The sequence below is a fragment of the Vulpes vulpes genome, unplaced genomic scaffold (assembly GCF_048418805.1).
Source record: "Vulpes vulpes isolate BD-2025 unplaced genomic scaffold, VulVul3 u000000899, whole genome shotgun sequence".
Classification (NCBI taxonomy): domain Eukaryota; kingdom Metazoa; phylum Chordata; class Mammalia; order Carnivora; family Canidae; genus Vulpes; species Vulpes vulpes.
Window position 1 is genome coordinate 3,938,594 of NW_027325780.1, and position 14,585 is coordinate 3,953,178.

The 14,585-nt window shown below is 36.6% G+C and overlaps 1 protein-coding gene across 10 annotated transcripts in view; it reads left to right on the forward strand.

The window, feature by feature from the left end:
• The window catches only part of CCDC158 (coiled-coil domain containing 158), a 100,083-nt gene that overhangs the window by 51,599 nt on the left and 33,899 nt on the right, over nt 1–14,585 (forward strand). For 6 of the 10 annotated variants that reach the window (XM_025992962.2, XM_025992964.2, XM_025992963.2 and 3 more), the window contains 3 exons: nt 262–420; nt 1,588–1,680; nt 2,465–2,590. In XM_025992962.2, coding sequence (XP_025848747.2) covers nt 262–420; nt 1,588–1,680; nt 2,465–2,590 — 378 coding nt within the window. Of the gene's footprint in view, nt 1–261; nt 421–1,587; nt 1,681–2,464; nt 2,591–5,250; nt 5,394–14,585 lie in introns of all 10 variants that reach the window. The other 4 variants (XR_011999183.1, XR_011999181.1, XR_011999182.1 and 1 more) reach the window with 1 other exon arrangement.

Consider the following 14,585-nt stretch of genomic DNA (forward strand, 5'->3'; position numbering starts at 1 on the left):
AAATTAATACATATTTTACATATTTTATAGGTTTTATCAAAGATTTAATAAGCCAAGAAAGAGGTAATAATGCCAGTAGTGATAAGAATAAGAGAGTACATGGTAACAATTCTAATGGCTCCCAGCTACAACTCATAAGCAATTAAATGGCATATGAATTAACTGTAGTTCAGATATTTATATAAGTTTCATATCTCCATCACATCAGAGCATCTACATCACTATATTATTTCTGATACATTTTTTCCTCTATAATTATAGGAAAAGCATTTTCTAAAAGAAGAGAAGACTAAATTAAGCCAGGAATTGAGTACTGTTGCAACAGAAAAAAATAAGATGGCTGGAGAACTAGAAGTCCTGAGATCACAGGAACGCCGTTTGAAAGAAAAGGTTGCTAATATGGAAGTTGCTCTTGATAAGGTAGTTATTAACTAAATGTGTAAAATAATTATCAACTAAATAGCTATTAAGTAGCCTTGTCCTGAATAAAAGCTCATGTTGATAGGAACCAAATCTCTGTTATATCACAATCACCTAGTATAAGGAAAAACCATATCCTATGGAGAAGGCTCTTCTAAGTGTTAAAGTATAGTATGCATACATTTTACAAAATTCTCTTTTTCAGGCTAACACAGTCACAGGAGCAGTAAGGTATAAGATGTAAGATGCTCCTGATGTCCTTAGTTTACTGAATAAATCTATCTGCAGTCTGACCTACTGCCACAGAATGACTTGAACACTAAGTAGAATACTGTTGTTAATATCAGTAAGATGGCAACTTGATGCTAAATGTCTGACATTTGTTGTGGTCCAGAAAATGGAGGCAGAAAACAGCTTAAGGAGTGAGAAGGATTAATGACACTGTATTTGTAATTGCCATTTATCATAGAGGAATGAATCTTTCTTGTCACTGAGAACCCTGGAAGTCTAAACATGTACCCAGACTGGTCCTTGATTCTTAAGAAATTAGAGCTTTTATGGTTAGGTAAAATGACCTGTGATCCCTCCTATGCCAACTTTGATTTTAAAACGTGATAGGAATGTGGGTTGTGAAAAAAATAAATAAATAAAAATTTAAAAAATTAAAGAATTTGAGTTGTGGCTATTTCTCTGTACATTTATTTTTATTTTTAAAGATTTTATTTATTTATTCATAGACACAGAGAGAGAGAGGCAAAGACACAGGCAGAGGGAGAAGCAGGCTCCATGCAGGGAGCCCGATGTGGGACTCGATCCCGGGTCTCCAGGATCACACCCCAGGCCGCAGGTGGCACCAAAGCACTGTGCCACCAGGGCTGCCCTCTGTACATTTTTTTATATTGCTAAAACTATTTGGTCATTTCATCCTTAATCTCTTCATCCTTTTGAATGCCCCTCACAAACTAAATGCTGTGTAGATACTGGGGACACAGAGAATAAAGCCATGACCTCCAGTTCTAAGTTTACTGAAATAAATAGATAAATGTAAGTTAGTGTGTTGAGAGTGGGGGAAGTTCCTTTGAAGAGGTGGCAACTCTGTATTTATAGATTAATAAAATAAAATTAGAGAGAGTGGAGGATAAACCACATGTGATTGCTTGATTGTAGGCATCTTTGCAGTTTGCAGAATGTCAAGATATCATACAGCGTCAGGAACAAGAATCTGTGCGTCTAAAACTTCAACACACTTTGGATGTAAAAGTGAGGTCTTTTTTTTTTTCAATATAAATAATTTAAGCAAAAAAATAATGCCATTCTTTGATATACTTACATATTTTCTTCATGTGCCTTGGATACATTCAAGTGTACTTTCAACATTATCTGATATTAGCAATTATAAAATCTGAATAAATATCATTACATTCTATACCTCTCCTTTCCTGTGATAACAAATGAAGCACTGTACTCTGTGTTAAGTTTAGATTAAGAGAGGCAAACACCTTCTTCAGGTATGCCTTGAGGATACCAGAAAGAAGACTTTTCCATACAGAAGGAGTTCAAGAAAGTGCAAAGGCCCAATGTGAGAGTATGTTTAGCTTGTTTGGAGAATAGCAAAAATGATTTAATCTGCATGACAGAAACATGTGTCCTTTAAAAACAGTACACTTTCTATTGAAATATATGTCTCTATTCTAAAGTTGCAGGCATACATTAAAGTCCTAATAATAGTTGTAGAGGATCTTTCCAAGTTATATGCCAGAACTACTATGGAGTCTTTAGTAAAAATTAGAAACCAGCTTACTAGCATACCATCGAGGTGTTTTCACATCTCATGCTTTTTTCAGTTAGCAGTGTGAAGGCATCTTCTTAAGCATATGCTTAGTTTTCAAAGAGTAACTCAGAAGCATTTGCTTGATACTTTGGTTTATGACTTCGTAGATGTTCAATATCTAAGATTGAAATTATGTTTGCAAAATACATTTTGATTTTGCAATTCTAGGTGTAGGTTGACTATTATTTTGCTCACCTCTGTATTGCTTTCTAGGAACTTCAGGGCCCTGGATACACCTCAAATACTTCTGTGAAGCCACGCCTTCTACAGCCATCCTCAGCTGCCCGTTCTCATTCTAATGTACCATCATCCCAGTCCACAGCCAGCTTCCTGTCTCATGTAAGCGACTAGTCTCATTATTTGTGATGCAAATGACCTAGTATGTAAATAATTTTATTTTTAAAAAGATTTATTTATTCATGAGAAAGAGAGAGAGAAGCAGAGACCTAAGCAGAGGGAGAAGCAGTAAATAATTTTAAATTGAGAAGAATTTCATTAAAAAATACATCTATAGTTATGACATTTTCAATTACTAGATTTTAGATTAATACAGACCAGATGAGTGAAAATGTTTACTACACTATTTGGTGTTTCCTCTGGGGAAGATAGATGAAATATTTAGTGTGATTAATGTTAACGAAATTGTTTAAGTTTTCATTTTAATTCCAGTTTGCTAACATACAGTGTCCTATTAATTTCAGGTATACAATATAGTGATGTAACACTTCCATACATCAGACAAGTGCTCGTCAGACAAGTGCCTTCCTAAATTCCTATCATCTGTATCACCCATTCCCCCCACTCACCTCCCCTCTGGTAACCATCAGTTCTCTTTAATTAGGGTCTGTTTCCTGATTTGTCTCTTTCTCTTTTTTCCCCTCCTTTGCTCATTTATTTTCTTTCTTAAAGTCCATATATGAGTAAAATCATATGGTATTTGTCTTTCTCTGACTTATTTCACTTAGCATTATACTCTCCACTTCCATCCATATTTTTGCAAATAGCAAGATTTCATTCCTTTTGTGGCTAATAGACCATTGTGTGTATGTATACCACATCTTCTTTATCCATACATCAGTCCATGGACACTTGGACTGCTTCTATTTCCTGGATATTATAAATAATGCTACTATGAACATCGGGTTTATGTATCTCTTTGAATTAGGGCTCTTGTATTCTTTTTTTTTTTTAAAGATTTTATTTATTTATTCATGAGAGACACAGAGAGAGAGAGGCAGAGACACAAGGCAGAGGGAGAAGCAGGCTCCATGCAGGAAGCCCGACCTGGGACTCAATCCCAGGTCTCCAGGACTACACGCTGGGCTGAAGGTGGCGCTAAACCACCACCAACCAGCCAGGCTGCCCGGGCTCTTGTATTCTTTTAGGTAAATGCCTAACAGTGCAATTGCTGGATCATGAGATAGTTCTATTTTTTACTTTTTGAGGAACCTTCAAACTGTTTTTCACAGTGACTGCACCACTTTGCATTCCTACCAACAGTACACAGGTGTTCCTTTTTCTCTATATCCTCACCAACATCTGTTGTTTCTTGTGTTTTTGATTGATTTAGCCATTCTGACAGGTATGAGGTGATATCTCATTGTAGTTTTGATTTACATTTTCCTGATGATGAGTGATGTTGGCCATCTTTTCATGTGTCTGTTGGCTATTGGATGTCTTCTTTGGAGAAATAGCTGTTCATATCTTCTCATTTTTTCACTGGATTTTTTTTTTTTTTTTTTTTGCTGTTGAGTTGTATAAGTTCTTTATGTATTTTGGACGCTGACCCTTTATTAGATATGTCCCTTGCAAGTGTCTTCTCTCATTTCATAGATTGCCTTTTAAGTTTGGTTGATTGTTTCCTTCACTGTGCAGAAGCTCCTTATTTTGATATAGCCCCAATAGTTTTTTTTTTAAAGATTTATTTATTTATTTACGATAGACATAGAGCGACAGAGAGAGGCAGACACCGGAGGAGGGAGAAGCAGGCTCCCTGCTGGGAGCCCGACATGGGACTTGATCCAGGGACTCCACTATCCTGCCCTGGGCCAAAGGCAGGCGCTAAACCGCTGAGCCATCCAGGGATCCCCTAGCTCCAATAGTTTATTTTTGCTTTTGTCTCCCTTGCCTCAGGAGACGTATCTAGAAAAAAGTTGCTTTCTCAGATGTTAAAGAAGTTACTGCCTCTGTTCTCTTTTATGACTTTTATGGTTTCAGGTTTCACATTTAGGTCTTTAATCCATTTTGAGTTTATTTTTGTGTAGGGTATAAATCCAGTTTCTTTCTTTTGTATATTGTTGTCCAGTTTTCCCAACACCATTCGTTGAATAGACTTTTTCTACTGTATATTCTTTCTTGCTTTGTCAAAGGTTAGTTGAGAGAGTGAGAGAGAGAGAGGGAGAGGCAGAGACACAGGCAGAGGGAGAAGCAGGCTCCTTGCAGAGAGCCTGACGTGGGACTCGATTCAGGGTCTATCATGCCCTGGGCTGCAGGTGGCGCTAAACCGCTGCGCCACTGGGGCTGCCCTGCTGTTGGTATTTGGATAGGGATTGCATAAGATGCATGGATTGCTTTGGGTAGTTACAGACATTTTAACAATATTTGTTCTTCCAGTCATGAGCATGGAATTTCTTTCTATTTCTTTGTGTTGTCTTCAGTTTCTTTCATCAGTATTTTATTGTTTTCAGAGCAAAAAGTCTTTCACCTCTTTGGTTAGGTTTATTCCTAGACATCATTATTTTTGGTGCAACTGTAAATGGGATTGTCTTAACTTCATTTTCTGCTGCTTCATTATTGGTGTTTAGAAAAGCAACAGATTTCTGGGCATTGATTTTGTATCCTGAAAATTTACTGAATTCGTTTATAACTTCTAGCAATCTTTTGGTGGAGTCTTTCAGGTTTTCTATATATAGTATATCTGCAAATACTGAAAGATGTACTTCTTTCTTATTGATTTGGAGGCCTTTTATTTATTTTTGCTGTCTGATTGTTGTGTCTAGGACTTCCAATACTATGTTGAATAAAAGTGGGGAGAGTAGACATCTTGTCTTGTTCCTGACCACAGAGGAAAAGCAACCAGTTTTTCCCCGTTAAGGATGATGTTAGCTCTGGATCTTTCATCTACAGCCTTTATTATGTTGAGGTATGTTCCCTCTAAACCTACTTTATAGAGGATTTTTATCATGAATGAATATTGTACTTTGTCAAATGCTTTTTCTATGTTTTTTGAAATGATTATATGGTTCTTACCCATTCTCTGATTGATGTGATATATGTATTTATTGATTTGCAAATGTTGAACCACTCTTGCAACCCAGGAATAAATCCCAGTTGATCATGGTGAATGATTTTTTTTAAATGTATTACTGGATTTGGTTTGCTAGTATTTTGTTGAGGATTTTTGCATCTATGTTCCCTGGGGATATTGATCTGTAGTTCTCTTTTTTAGTGATATCTTTATCTGGCTTTGGTATCAGGGTAATGCTGGCCTCAGAATGAATTTGGAAGTTTTCCTTTTTTATTTTTTGGGATATTTGGGGAAGAACAGATTAATTCTTTTTTAAATGTTTGGTAGAATTCACCTTTGAAGCATCTGGTCCTGGACTTTTGTTTGTTGGGAGTTTTTTGATTATTGATTCAGTGTCCTTGCTGATTATCAGTTTGTTCATATTTTCTCTTTCTTCCTATTACAGTTTTGGTAGATTATATATTTCTAGCAATTTATCCATTTCTTTTATGTTGTCCAATTTGTTGACATATAGTTTTTCATAATATTCTCTTGTAATTGTTTGTATTTCTATGGTGTTGGTTGTTATTTCTCTTCTCTCATTTGTGATTTTATTTATTTGAGTCCTTTATTTTTTTTTCTTGGTAAGTCTGGCTAGAGGTTTATCAACTTTAATCACTTTTTTCCCCAAAGAACCAGCTCCTGGTTTCATTGATCTATTTTATTGCCTTTTTAGTTTCTATATCATTTATTTCTACTCTAATATTTATTTCTTCCTTCCTTCCTTCTTTTTTTTTTTTTTTAAGATTTATTTATTTATTTATTCATGATAGAGAGAGAGAGAGAGAGGCAGAGATATAGGAGGAGGGAGAAGCAGGCTCCACGCCGGGAGCCCGATGTGGGACTCGATCCCGGGACTCCAGGATCGCGCCCTGGGCCAAAGGCAGGCGCTAAACCGCTGAGTCACCCAGGGATCCCCTTCTTCCTTCCTTCTGGCTTGAGGTTTGGTTTGTCCTTTCTATAGCTCCTTTAGCTGTAATTTTAAGTTGTTTGAGATTTTTCTTGCTTCCTGAGTTAAGCCTGTATTGCTATACACTTCCCTCTTAGAACTACTTTTGCTGCATTCCAGTTTTTGGACCGTGTGTCTTCATTGTCATTTTGTTTCCATGTACTTACTTTATTTCTTCTTTAATTTCCTGGTTGACCCATTCATTATTTAATAGCATGTTATTTAACTTCCATGTGTTTGTAGTCATTCCAAATTTTTCTTGTGGTTGACTTCTAGTTTCATAGCATTGTAGTCAGAAAAGATGCATAGTAGGACTTCGATCTTCTTGAATTTGTTGAGACTTATTTTGAGGCCTATTTTGTAATCTATTCTGAAGAATGTTCCATGTACACTTGAAAAGAATATGTATTCTGCTGTTTTAGGATGGAATGTTCTGAATATATCTGTTAAATCCATCTGTTCCAGTGTGTCATTCAAAGCCATTGTTTCCTTGTTGATGTTCTCTTTAAATAGTTTGTCTCTTGATGTAAGTGGAGTCCCCTATTATTATTGTATTATTATTGACTAGTTCCTTTATGTTGTTATTAACTGTTTTATGTATTTGGCTGCTCCTAGGTTGATGCATAAATATTTATAATTGTTAAACCTTCTTGTTGGATTGTCCCCTTTATTATTATATAGTGTCCTTCTTTCTCTCTTGTCATCATCTTTGTTTTAAAGTCCATTTTCTCCAGGGTACCTTGGTGGCTCAGTCAGTTGAGTGTCTGACTTTTGATTTCATTTTGGATCATGATCTCAGGGTGGTGGGATTGGGCCCCACGTTGGACTCCATGCTGGACATGGAGCCTGCTTAGGATTCTCTCTTTTCTTCTCCCTCTGCCCCTCCCCTCCCACTCATGCTTTTTCCTCTCTCTCTCTCTCTCTCAAATAAAAAAATAGATAAATAAATAAAGTCTGTTTTGTCTGGTAATAAGTATTGCTACTCCAGCTTTCGTTTGACATCCATTTACACAATAGGTATTTCTCCATACCCTCACTTTTCAATCTGCAGGTGTCTTTAGGTCTAAAATGAATCACTTGTAGGCAGAATATAGATGAGTCTTGTTTTTTTAATCTAATCTGTCACCTTGTTTTTTGATTGGACCATTTAGTCTGTATATGTATTTATTATCATTTTATTATTTGTTTTTTGGTTGTTTCTGAAGATTTTCTCTAATGCTTTCTTGTCTTTCATGGTTTGCTGATTTACTTTGGTGATTTATTGGATTCATTTCTCTTTATTCTTTGTATATCTATTAGTGTTTTTTTGATATATGGTTCCCATTAGGTTTGTATATAACCTCTTCTGCATACAGCAGTCTATATTAAGTTGATGGTCATTTAAGTTTGAACCCATTCTTTATTCCTCTCCTTCCCACATTTTAGGTGTATGTTGTTATATTTTATATCCTTTTAATTTTTTTAAGATTTGATTTATTTATTCATGACAGGCACACACACACACACACAGAGGTAGAGACACAGGCAGTGGGAGAAGCAGGCTCCATGCAGGGAACCCGATGTGGGACTCGATCCTGGGTCTCCAGGATCTCACTAAACCACTGAGCCACTGGGGCTGCCCTTTTATATCCTTTTATTTTGTGAGTCCTGTGAATGGTTTTTTTATAGAAATATTCTGTAATTACTGCTTTTGTGTTTCTTACCTTTATATTATTACTTTTAGTCTCTCCTTCCTACTCAGAGTCCCCTTTAATATTTCTTGCAAGGTTGGTTTATGGTCATGATCTCCTTTCTTAGTTTTTGTGTATCTGGGAAACTCTTTATCTCTCCTCTAGTCTGAGTGATAGCCTTGTTGGATAGAGTATTCTTGGCTCCACATTTTTCCCATTCAGTACTTTGAATATATCATGCTAATCTTTTCTGGCATGCCAAGTTTCTGTTAAGAAATGTCCAGCTAGGGATCCCTGGGTGGCGCAGCGGTTTGGCGCCTGCCTTTGGCCCAGGGCGCAATCCTGGAGACCCGGGATCGAATCCCATGTCGGGCTCCCGGTGCATGGAGCCTGCTTCTCTCTCTGCCCCTCTCTCTCTCTCTCTCTCTCTCTCTCTCTCTCTCTCTATCATAAATAAAAAAAAAATTAAAAAAAAAAAAAAAGAAATGTCCAGCTAGTTTTATGGGTTATCCCTTGTGAGTTAAGGACTACTTTTGTTGCTTTTAAGATTTTTTTCTTTTATTACTATTGCCAGTTTAATTACAGTATGTCTTGGTGTGCATCTGATTTTGTTAATTTTTATGAGAGTTCTCTGTGCCTCCTGGTTCTGGATATCTATTTCTTTCCCAAGAATAAGGACGTTTTCAGCTATTATTTCTTCAAGTAAATTTTCTATCCCCTTTTCTCTGTCTCTTTCTTCTGGGACTCCTATAATGAATGTTACTACATTTAATGCAGTCACTGAGTTCCTTTAAGTCTATTCTCATTTTACATAATTCTTTTTTCTCTCTTTTGTTCAGCTTGATTACTTTCCATTACTCTGTCTTCTAGGTCACTTATTTTTTCCTCTGCTTCTTCCATCTTGCTGTTCATTCCATTAAGAGTGTTTCTCATTTTGTTTATTATAGTCTTTATCTCTGCTATGTTATTCCTTATCTTTGGGTTAAGCTTCTCACTCAGGTCTTCCACTCTTGTCTCAAGTCCAGTGAGTATCCTTATGGTCATTGCTTTAAATACTCCATTAGGCATGTGACATATCTGTTTTGCTTATTAGATCTTTGGACACAGTCTTGTCCTGTTCTTTCATTTGGGATACATTTGTCTGTCTTCTCATTTTGTCTAAGTCTCTGTACCTATTTCTGCATGTTACAAAAGTCAGCTGTGTCTCATTTTCTTGAGGGTAATGGCCTTATGAAGAAGAGGTCCTGTAGTGCCCTGCCTTGTGGTGTCCCCACTTCCCCAGATCCTGGTGCTTCCCAGAGCATCTTCACTGTTTGCTGCATGTGCTCTACTGTTTTGTCCTGGACACTTTTATCTGTCAGACCAGTGGTCTGAAGAGGTTCTCTTTCCCTGTTGTGGACAATGTTTGGTCCCTGGCCTGAATGGTGGCATGTTTTAACTAGGTGTGGTCTGGTCTATTTGTGAAATGAAGACCTATTGCCACTACCACTGGAACCAAGGCTTCACAAAACTCCCAAGGTGGGAGGCACTGTGTGAGTAGTGTTTTAGTCTGGTCTTCTGGGGGAAGCTGCCTGCTACACTGGGATTGAGGCAAGCATGACTAGGAGGGGTGGGGTAGTTACACTGCAGTGTGGAGGGAAGGGTAGTGGGGCTTGGTATAAGCAAGTTAGGTAGCAAGTGTTGGCTCTGAGCTGGTTCCCACAGGTGGCCCTGTGCTTATGCTGAGGGGGAGGGCAGGGAAATGGCACCAGCCAGTTCCTTTGTTCCCAGAGCAATCTCTCTGTGAATGCTGTCTCTGGGACACACTCCAAGATGAGTAAATAACATCCCCACCATGTGCCCCAGGTGCTCTTCAGACCACAGTTTCCACTCTGTGTGTCCACAGGTGGTTTGTTCACTTTCTGTCCAAGAGCAGTGCAGTGCCCTCTGGGCTCTATCCCATCTAAGCCCACTGACCTTTAAAACACCAGACTTTAAGCCCCATTAGTTGCTAGAAGTCACAAAACTCCACCTCTTTGGTTTTCCAAGCCAATTGCTATGGGGATTCATTTTCCCTGTGCACTCCCTTTTGTGTCAGTCTGTCTCTCACCCTTTTCCATGACCATGGCTCCCTCTCCACTACACTGGCCAGGATCCATTTGTCTCCTAAACCACATCTCTGTATTCTCTGCCTTTTTCAATGTAACCTCTTCTATCTTTAGTTATGGAGATTGTTCTGGCACTCTTCGTGTCATTACTAGGGTATTTGGAATGATTTGATAGTTATCTAGTTGTATTTGTGGGATGAGGTGAGCCTAGAATCTTCCTACTCCACTGCCATCTTCCAGCCCATGAATAATAATTATTAAAGTAAATTATTTGTCTTATGTTCAGTGCTTTCCATTACAAAGGAAATGGTGCGATGGCAAAAATAAGCATCACTTCAAATGCCAATGGCAGATTAGTGGTATAGTTAATATTCTACCAGGATGAAAATAATTTGCTGTGTATTGTTTCTTCATGGATATGAATTTATGTATAATTATAAAGTTTTAGTCATCATAAAATGTTTTAATTCTTTTTAGTTAAAATGTTAAAGACTTTGGAAAATTTTAGTTTTAACTTTTTATACTTTAAAGCTCCAGGAAAAACGTATGTGCAATGTAAAATTGAGGCTTTGTCTGCTCTGAAGATACATATTTATGGAACCACTAATCCCCTGCAACCAGTATTCATCCCCATCTCCAAAGAAATGAAACATATTCCAAAAATAACACATAAAAATCTATTTCAGTAGTTAACAGTATAGCAGCAGGATCACTAGTGACCTGCCAGTTATCCCACCTGTGCATTTAAATGAAAGGCATGGGCTGCGAAATGACTAAAAGTGGAAAAGGATTTCTCTCACACACTTTAGATGTGTACACAGAACAAGCTATCACGCAACAAATAATAAAACATTCTATCAAATAAAACAATAATAAAAGTTAAACATGCTTCTGTTTGGAGGTGGGCAGAGAAAGAGCAAGACACTGCTGCTTTTTGTTTTAAGTGTTATAAAATTATCTTTAAAATTATGTACATGTTATATTGATAAAAATTAAACCATCCCCCCCCCCCAAAAAAAAATAACCTTACAACCAAACAGCAACAAAGAACATTTGACCAGAAGTCATTAGCGTGTCTCCCTACTTACTTGTGTGACCTTGGAAAGCCAAATATATTGTGCCTTGCTCTTTTCATCTCTAATGAAGAGTCTGGACTAGATGACCTCTAGCGTCATCTGGAAACATCAGGTCTGAAATTACGTGACTTTTTATTACCCAAAAGCCAGCCTAGGAGATTTGTCTAATTGTGCAATAAATAAACTCTACTTGATTATAAAGAATGTCATGCATCAGTGAAAAGGTACCAGTTATGTCTATTGGATAAAAATTTTAAATAATTCTAATAGCAGAAATGAATTATATTTCCTAAATAAACTGTTAAGCATGCTTTATATAATTTCTTTTCTTAAAAATGTTTACTATATAATTTTATACAATATAAGTAACATTCTTTGTTTTTTTCATTGATGTACCCCAACGTACCTAGAACAGTATCTAGCATATAGTAGTCAATAAATATTTATCAGGTGGTTGAATGAATTGAATTTATTGTAGAACATTATATTCTGGAGTCTGTTGTTTCTACTGGTAAGTCAATTTTAAGTGTTCCTGTTGGTCTTTTGGAGGTAATTGTTTCTCTGACCACTTTTTTTTTTAAAGATTTTATTTATTAATTTGAGAAAGAGAGTGCAAGCAGGGAGAGGAACAGAGGATGAGGGAAAAACAGACTCTGTACTGAGTGTGAGTGTGGAGCCCCACATGGGTCCCAATCCCATAACCTTGAGATCATAACCTGAGCCAAAATCAAGACCAAAATCAAGAGTTGGATAGTTAATTAACTGAGCCACCCAGCCACCTCTCTCTGACCACTTTTAAGACTTCCTCTTTGTTTCAGTTTATAGCAACTTGACTGTGATGTGCCTAGGTGTGGTCTTCTTTATATTTATTTTTCTTGAGGTTCACTGATCTTAGTAGAAATCTGGATCGATATCTTTCATTGATTTTAGAAAAATTTTATCCCTTACCTTCTCAATTATTTTTTCTGTCCCATTCTCTTGTTTCCTTCTCATAGTTGTACTATTAAAACATTATTTTTTAAAATTGGTATGTGATAACTACATTATCTGAATCTCCTATGGGCTTATGACCATTGTTTTTCTTGGCTTTCAGTCATGTGGTTGTCCAGTCTCTTTTTTTTCTTTTTTTTCAATACTTTATTTTTTTTAGAGTAGTTTTAGGTTCACAACAAAATTGAGAGAAAGGTACAGAGATTTCCCCACATTGGACAGTCTCCCCATTATCAATATCACTCACTGGAATGAGTGATATGTTTGCCACCAAGGATGTTTGCCACCAAGGATGGCTCTACACTGACATAGTATCATTACTCAAAGTCCATAGTTTATGTTGAAGTTCACTCTTGATATTGTATATTATATGGATTTGGACAAATGTGTAATGACATAATATCCATTGTTATATTATACAAAGTATTTTTACTGCCCTCAAAACCTGTGCTCCTCTCATTTATTCCTCCCATTCACTTCCACACCGACAACCACTGGTCTTTTTACTGTCTCCATAGTTTTGCCTTTTTCCAGAATGTCATATGGTTGGAATCATACAGTATGAAGCATTTTAAGATTGACTTCTTTCACTCAGTAATATGCACCAAAGTTTCCTCTGTGTCTTCATATCATGGCTTGATAGCTCATCTTCATACTGAGTAATATTCCATTGTCTGAATGTACCATAGTTTGTTTATTCATTCACCTACTGAAGGGCATCTTGGTTGATTCCAAGTTTTTATAATTATGAATAAAGCCTCTATAGACATTCAGCTTTTTGTGTGGATCTGAGATTTCAGCTCCTTTGGGTAAGTATCAAGGACCATTATTTCTGGATCATATGATAATAGTATGTTTAGTTTTGTAAGAAACTGCAAACTGTATTCTGCAATGGCTGTACCATTTTGCATTTCCACCAGAAATAAATGAGAGTTCATGCTGCTCCACATACTGGCCAGTATTTGGTGTTGTCTGTTTTCTGGATTTTGGCTATTCTAATAAGAGCATAATAGTATCTCGTTGTTTTGATTTGCATTTCTCTAATGGCATATGCTCTGGAACCTCTTTTCATATGCTTTTTTGACATCTATACATCTTCTTTGGTTGAAGTGTCTGTTGAGGTCTTTAGTCCATTTTTTTCATTGTTTGCTTTCTTTCTAAATAATTGAGTTCTGGACATTGACTATGAAAAATTAGATAATTTTAGTTTCTAGATGACATTATTTTCCTTCATAGAGGATTTACATTAGCTTCCAGCTGATAGCTAAAGTAAGCTCACTAACAATCCCACATCACTTTAACTCATTTGAGAACTGAGATGATTCAGATAAGGTTCTAACCCGAAGCCTGAGGTTTAGCAGTTGGCTTATCTTCTACCTCTTTGATAGAGTTTTTATCCCCCTAGCTTCTTGATTCTGCCAAAAGCTCATCTCATCTTCCCAGCCTCTCAGCCGGTTCTTTTAGAATTGATTAATGTTACCAGAGAAGATGGCTTTAACTGCTTCCCTAGTCTGAATTTTCTTTTGTTCCAGACTTCAGCCCATAATTCTTTACTATACTGATCGCTCTCTAACATTGTCAGGAAGACTTAAAAATTTTATGTGTATACTTTTCTAGTGAATTTCTGAACAGAAGGGTGGTTCTACTGTTACTGGAAAAATAACTCTTCTACTGTTACTTTTTGCTGATACAATTTTAGATATTATCTATAAATTTATGCTATAGAACTATAAAAATTTACCTCTCTTTTAACCATGCATGTATATACAGTTTTCTTTTCCTGCATATTCTTCACTATATAATCATACACATTTGTTTAAGTCACATTGTTCAGATTATTGACAATGTAAATATTGTTCTCTAGATTAACTGTACAGTGAACTGTGATTATACTTCCTTTTTGCCCTTAGATTTAATAATTGTCTTGTTTTACTTTGGTTATTTTTCTAGATATCTAGAACCAATTATCCCTCAAACATTCTCTGAAAAACAACTATAAAATTCCTTTTAGTATGAGCAGAGTAATCAGATATTTTATCAATTCCTTGTTCATATATTCGTGTGTTATGCATCATACTTGTAGAGCCCTCTGCATTCCTCTTCTGATCTGGAGTGGTCACTCTCTAGGCTTGCCACACTGTTGCCTTCTTGGATTTTCCTTCTTTCATAATCCAGGGAATTCCCTTCACCTTTTTTTCTGTTCCTTAGTTTTAATTCCCTTTCTTGGTTTCTTTCTTTCTTTTGGTGGGGCAAATGATGCAGGGGCTAACTATGAA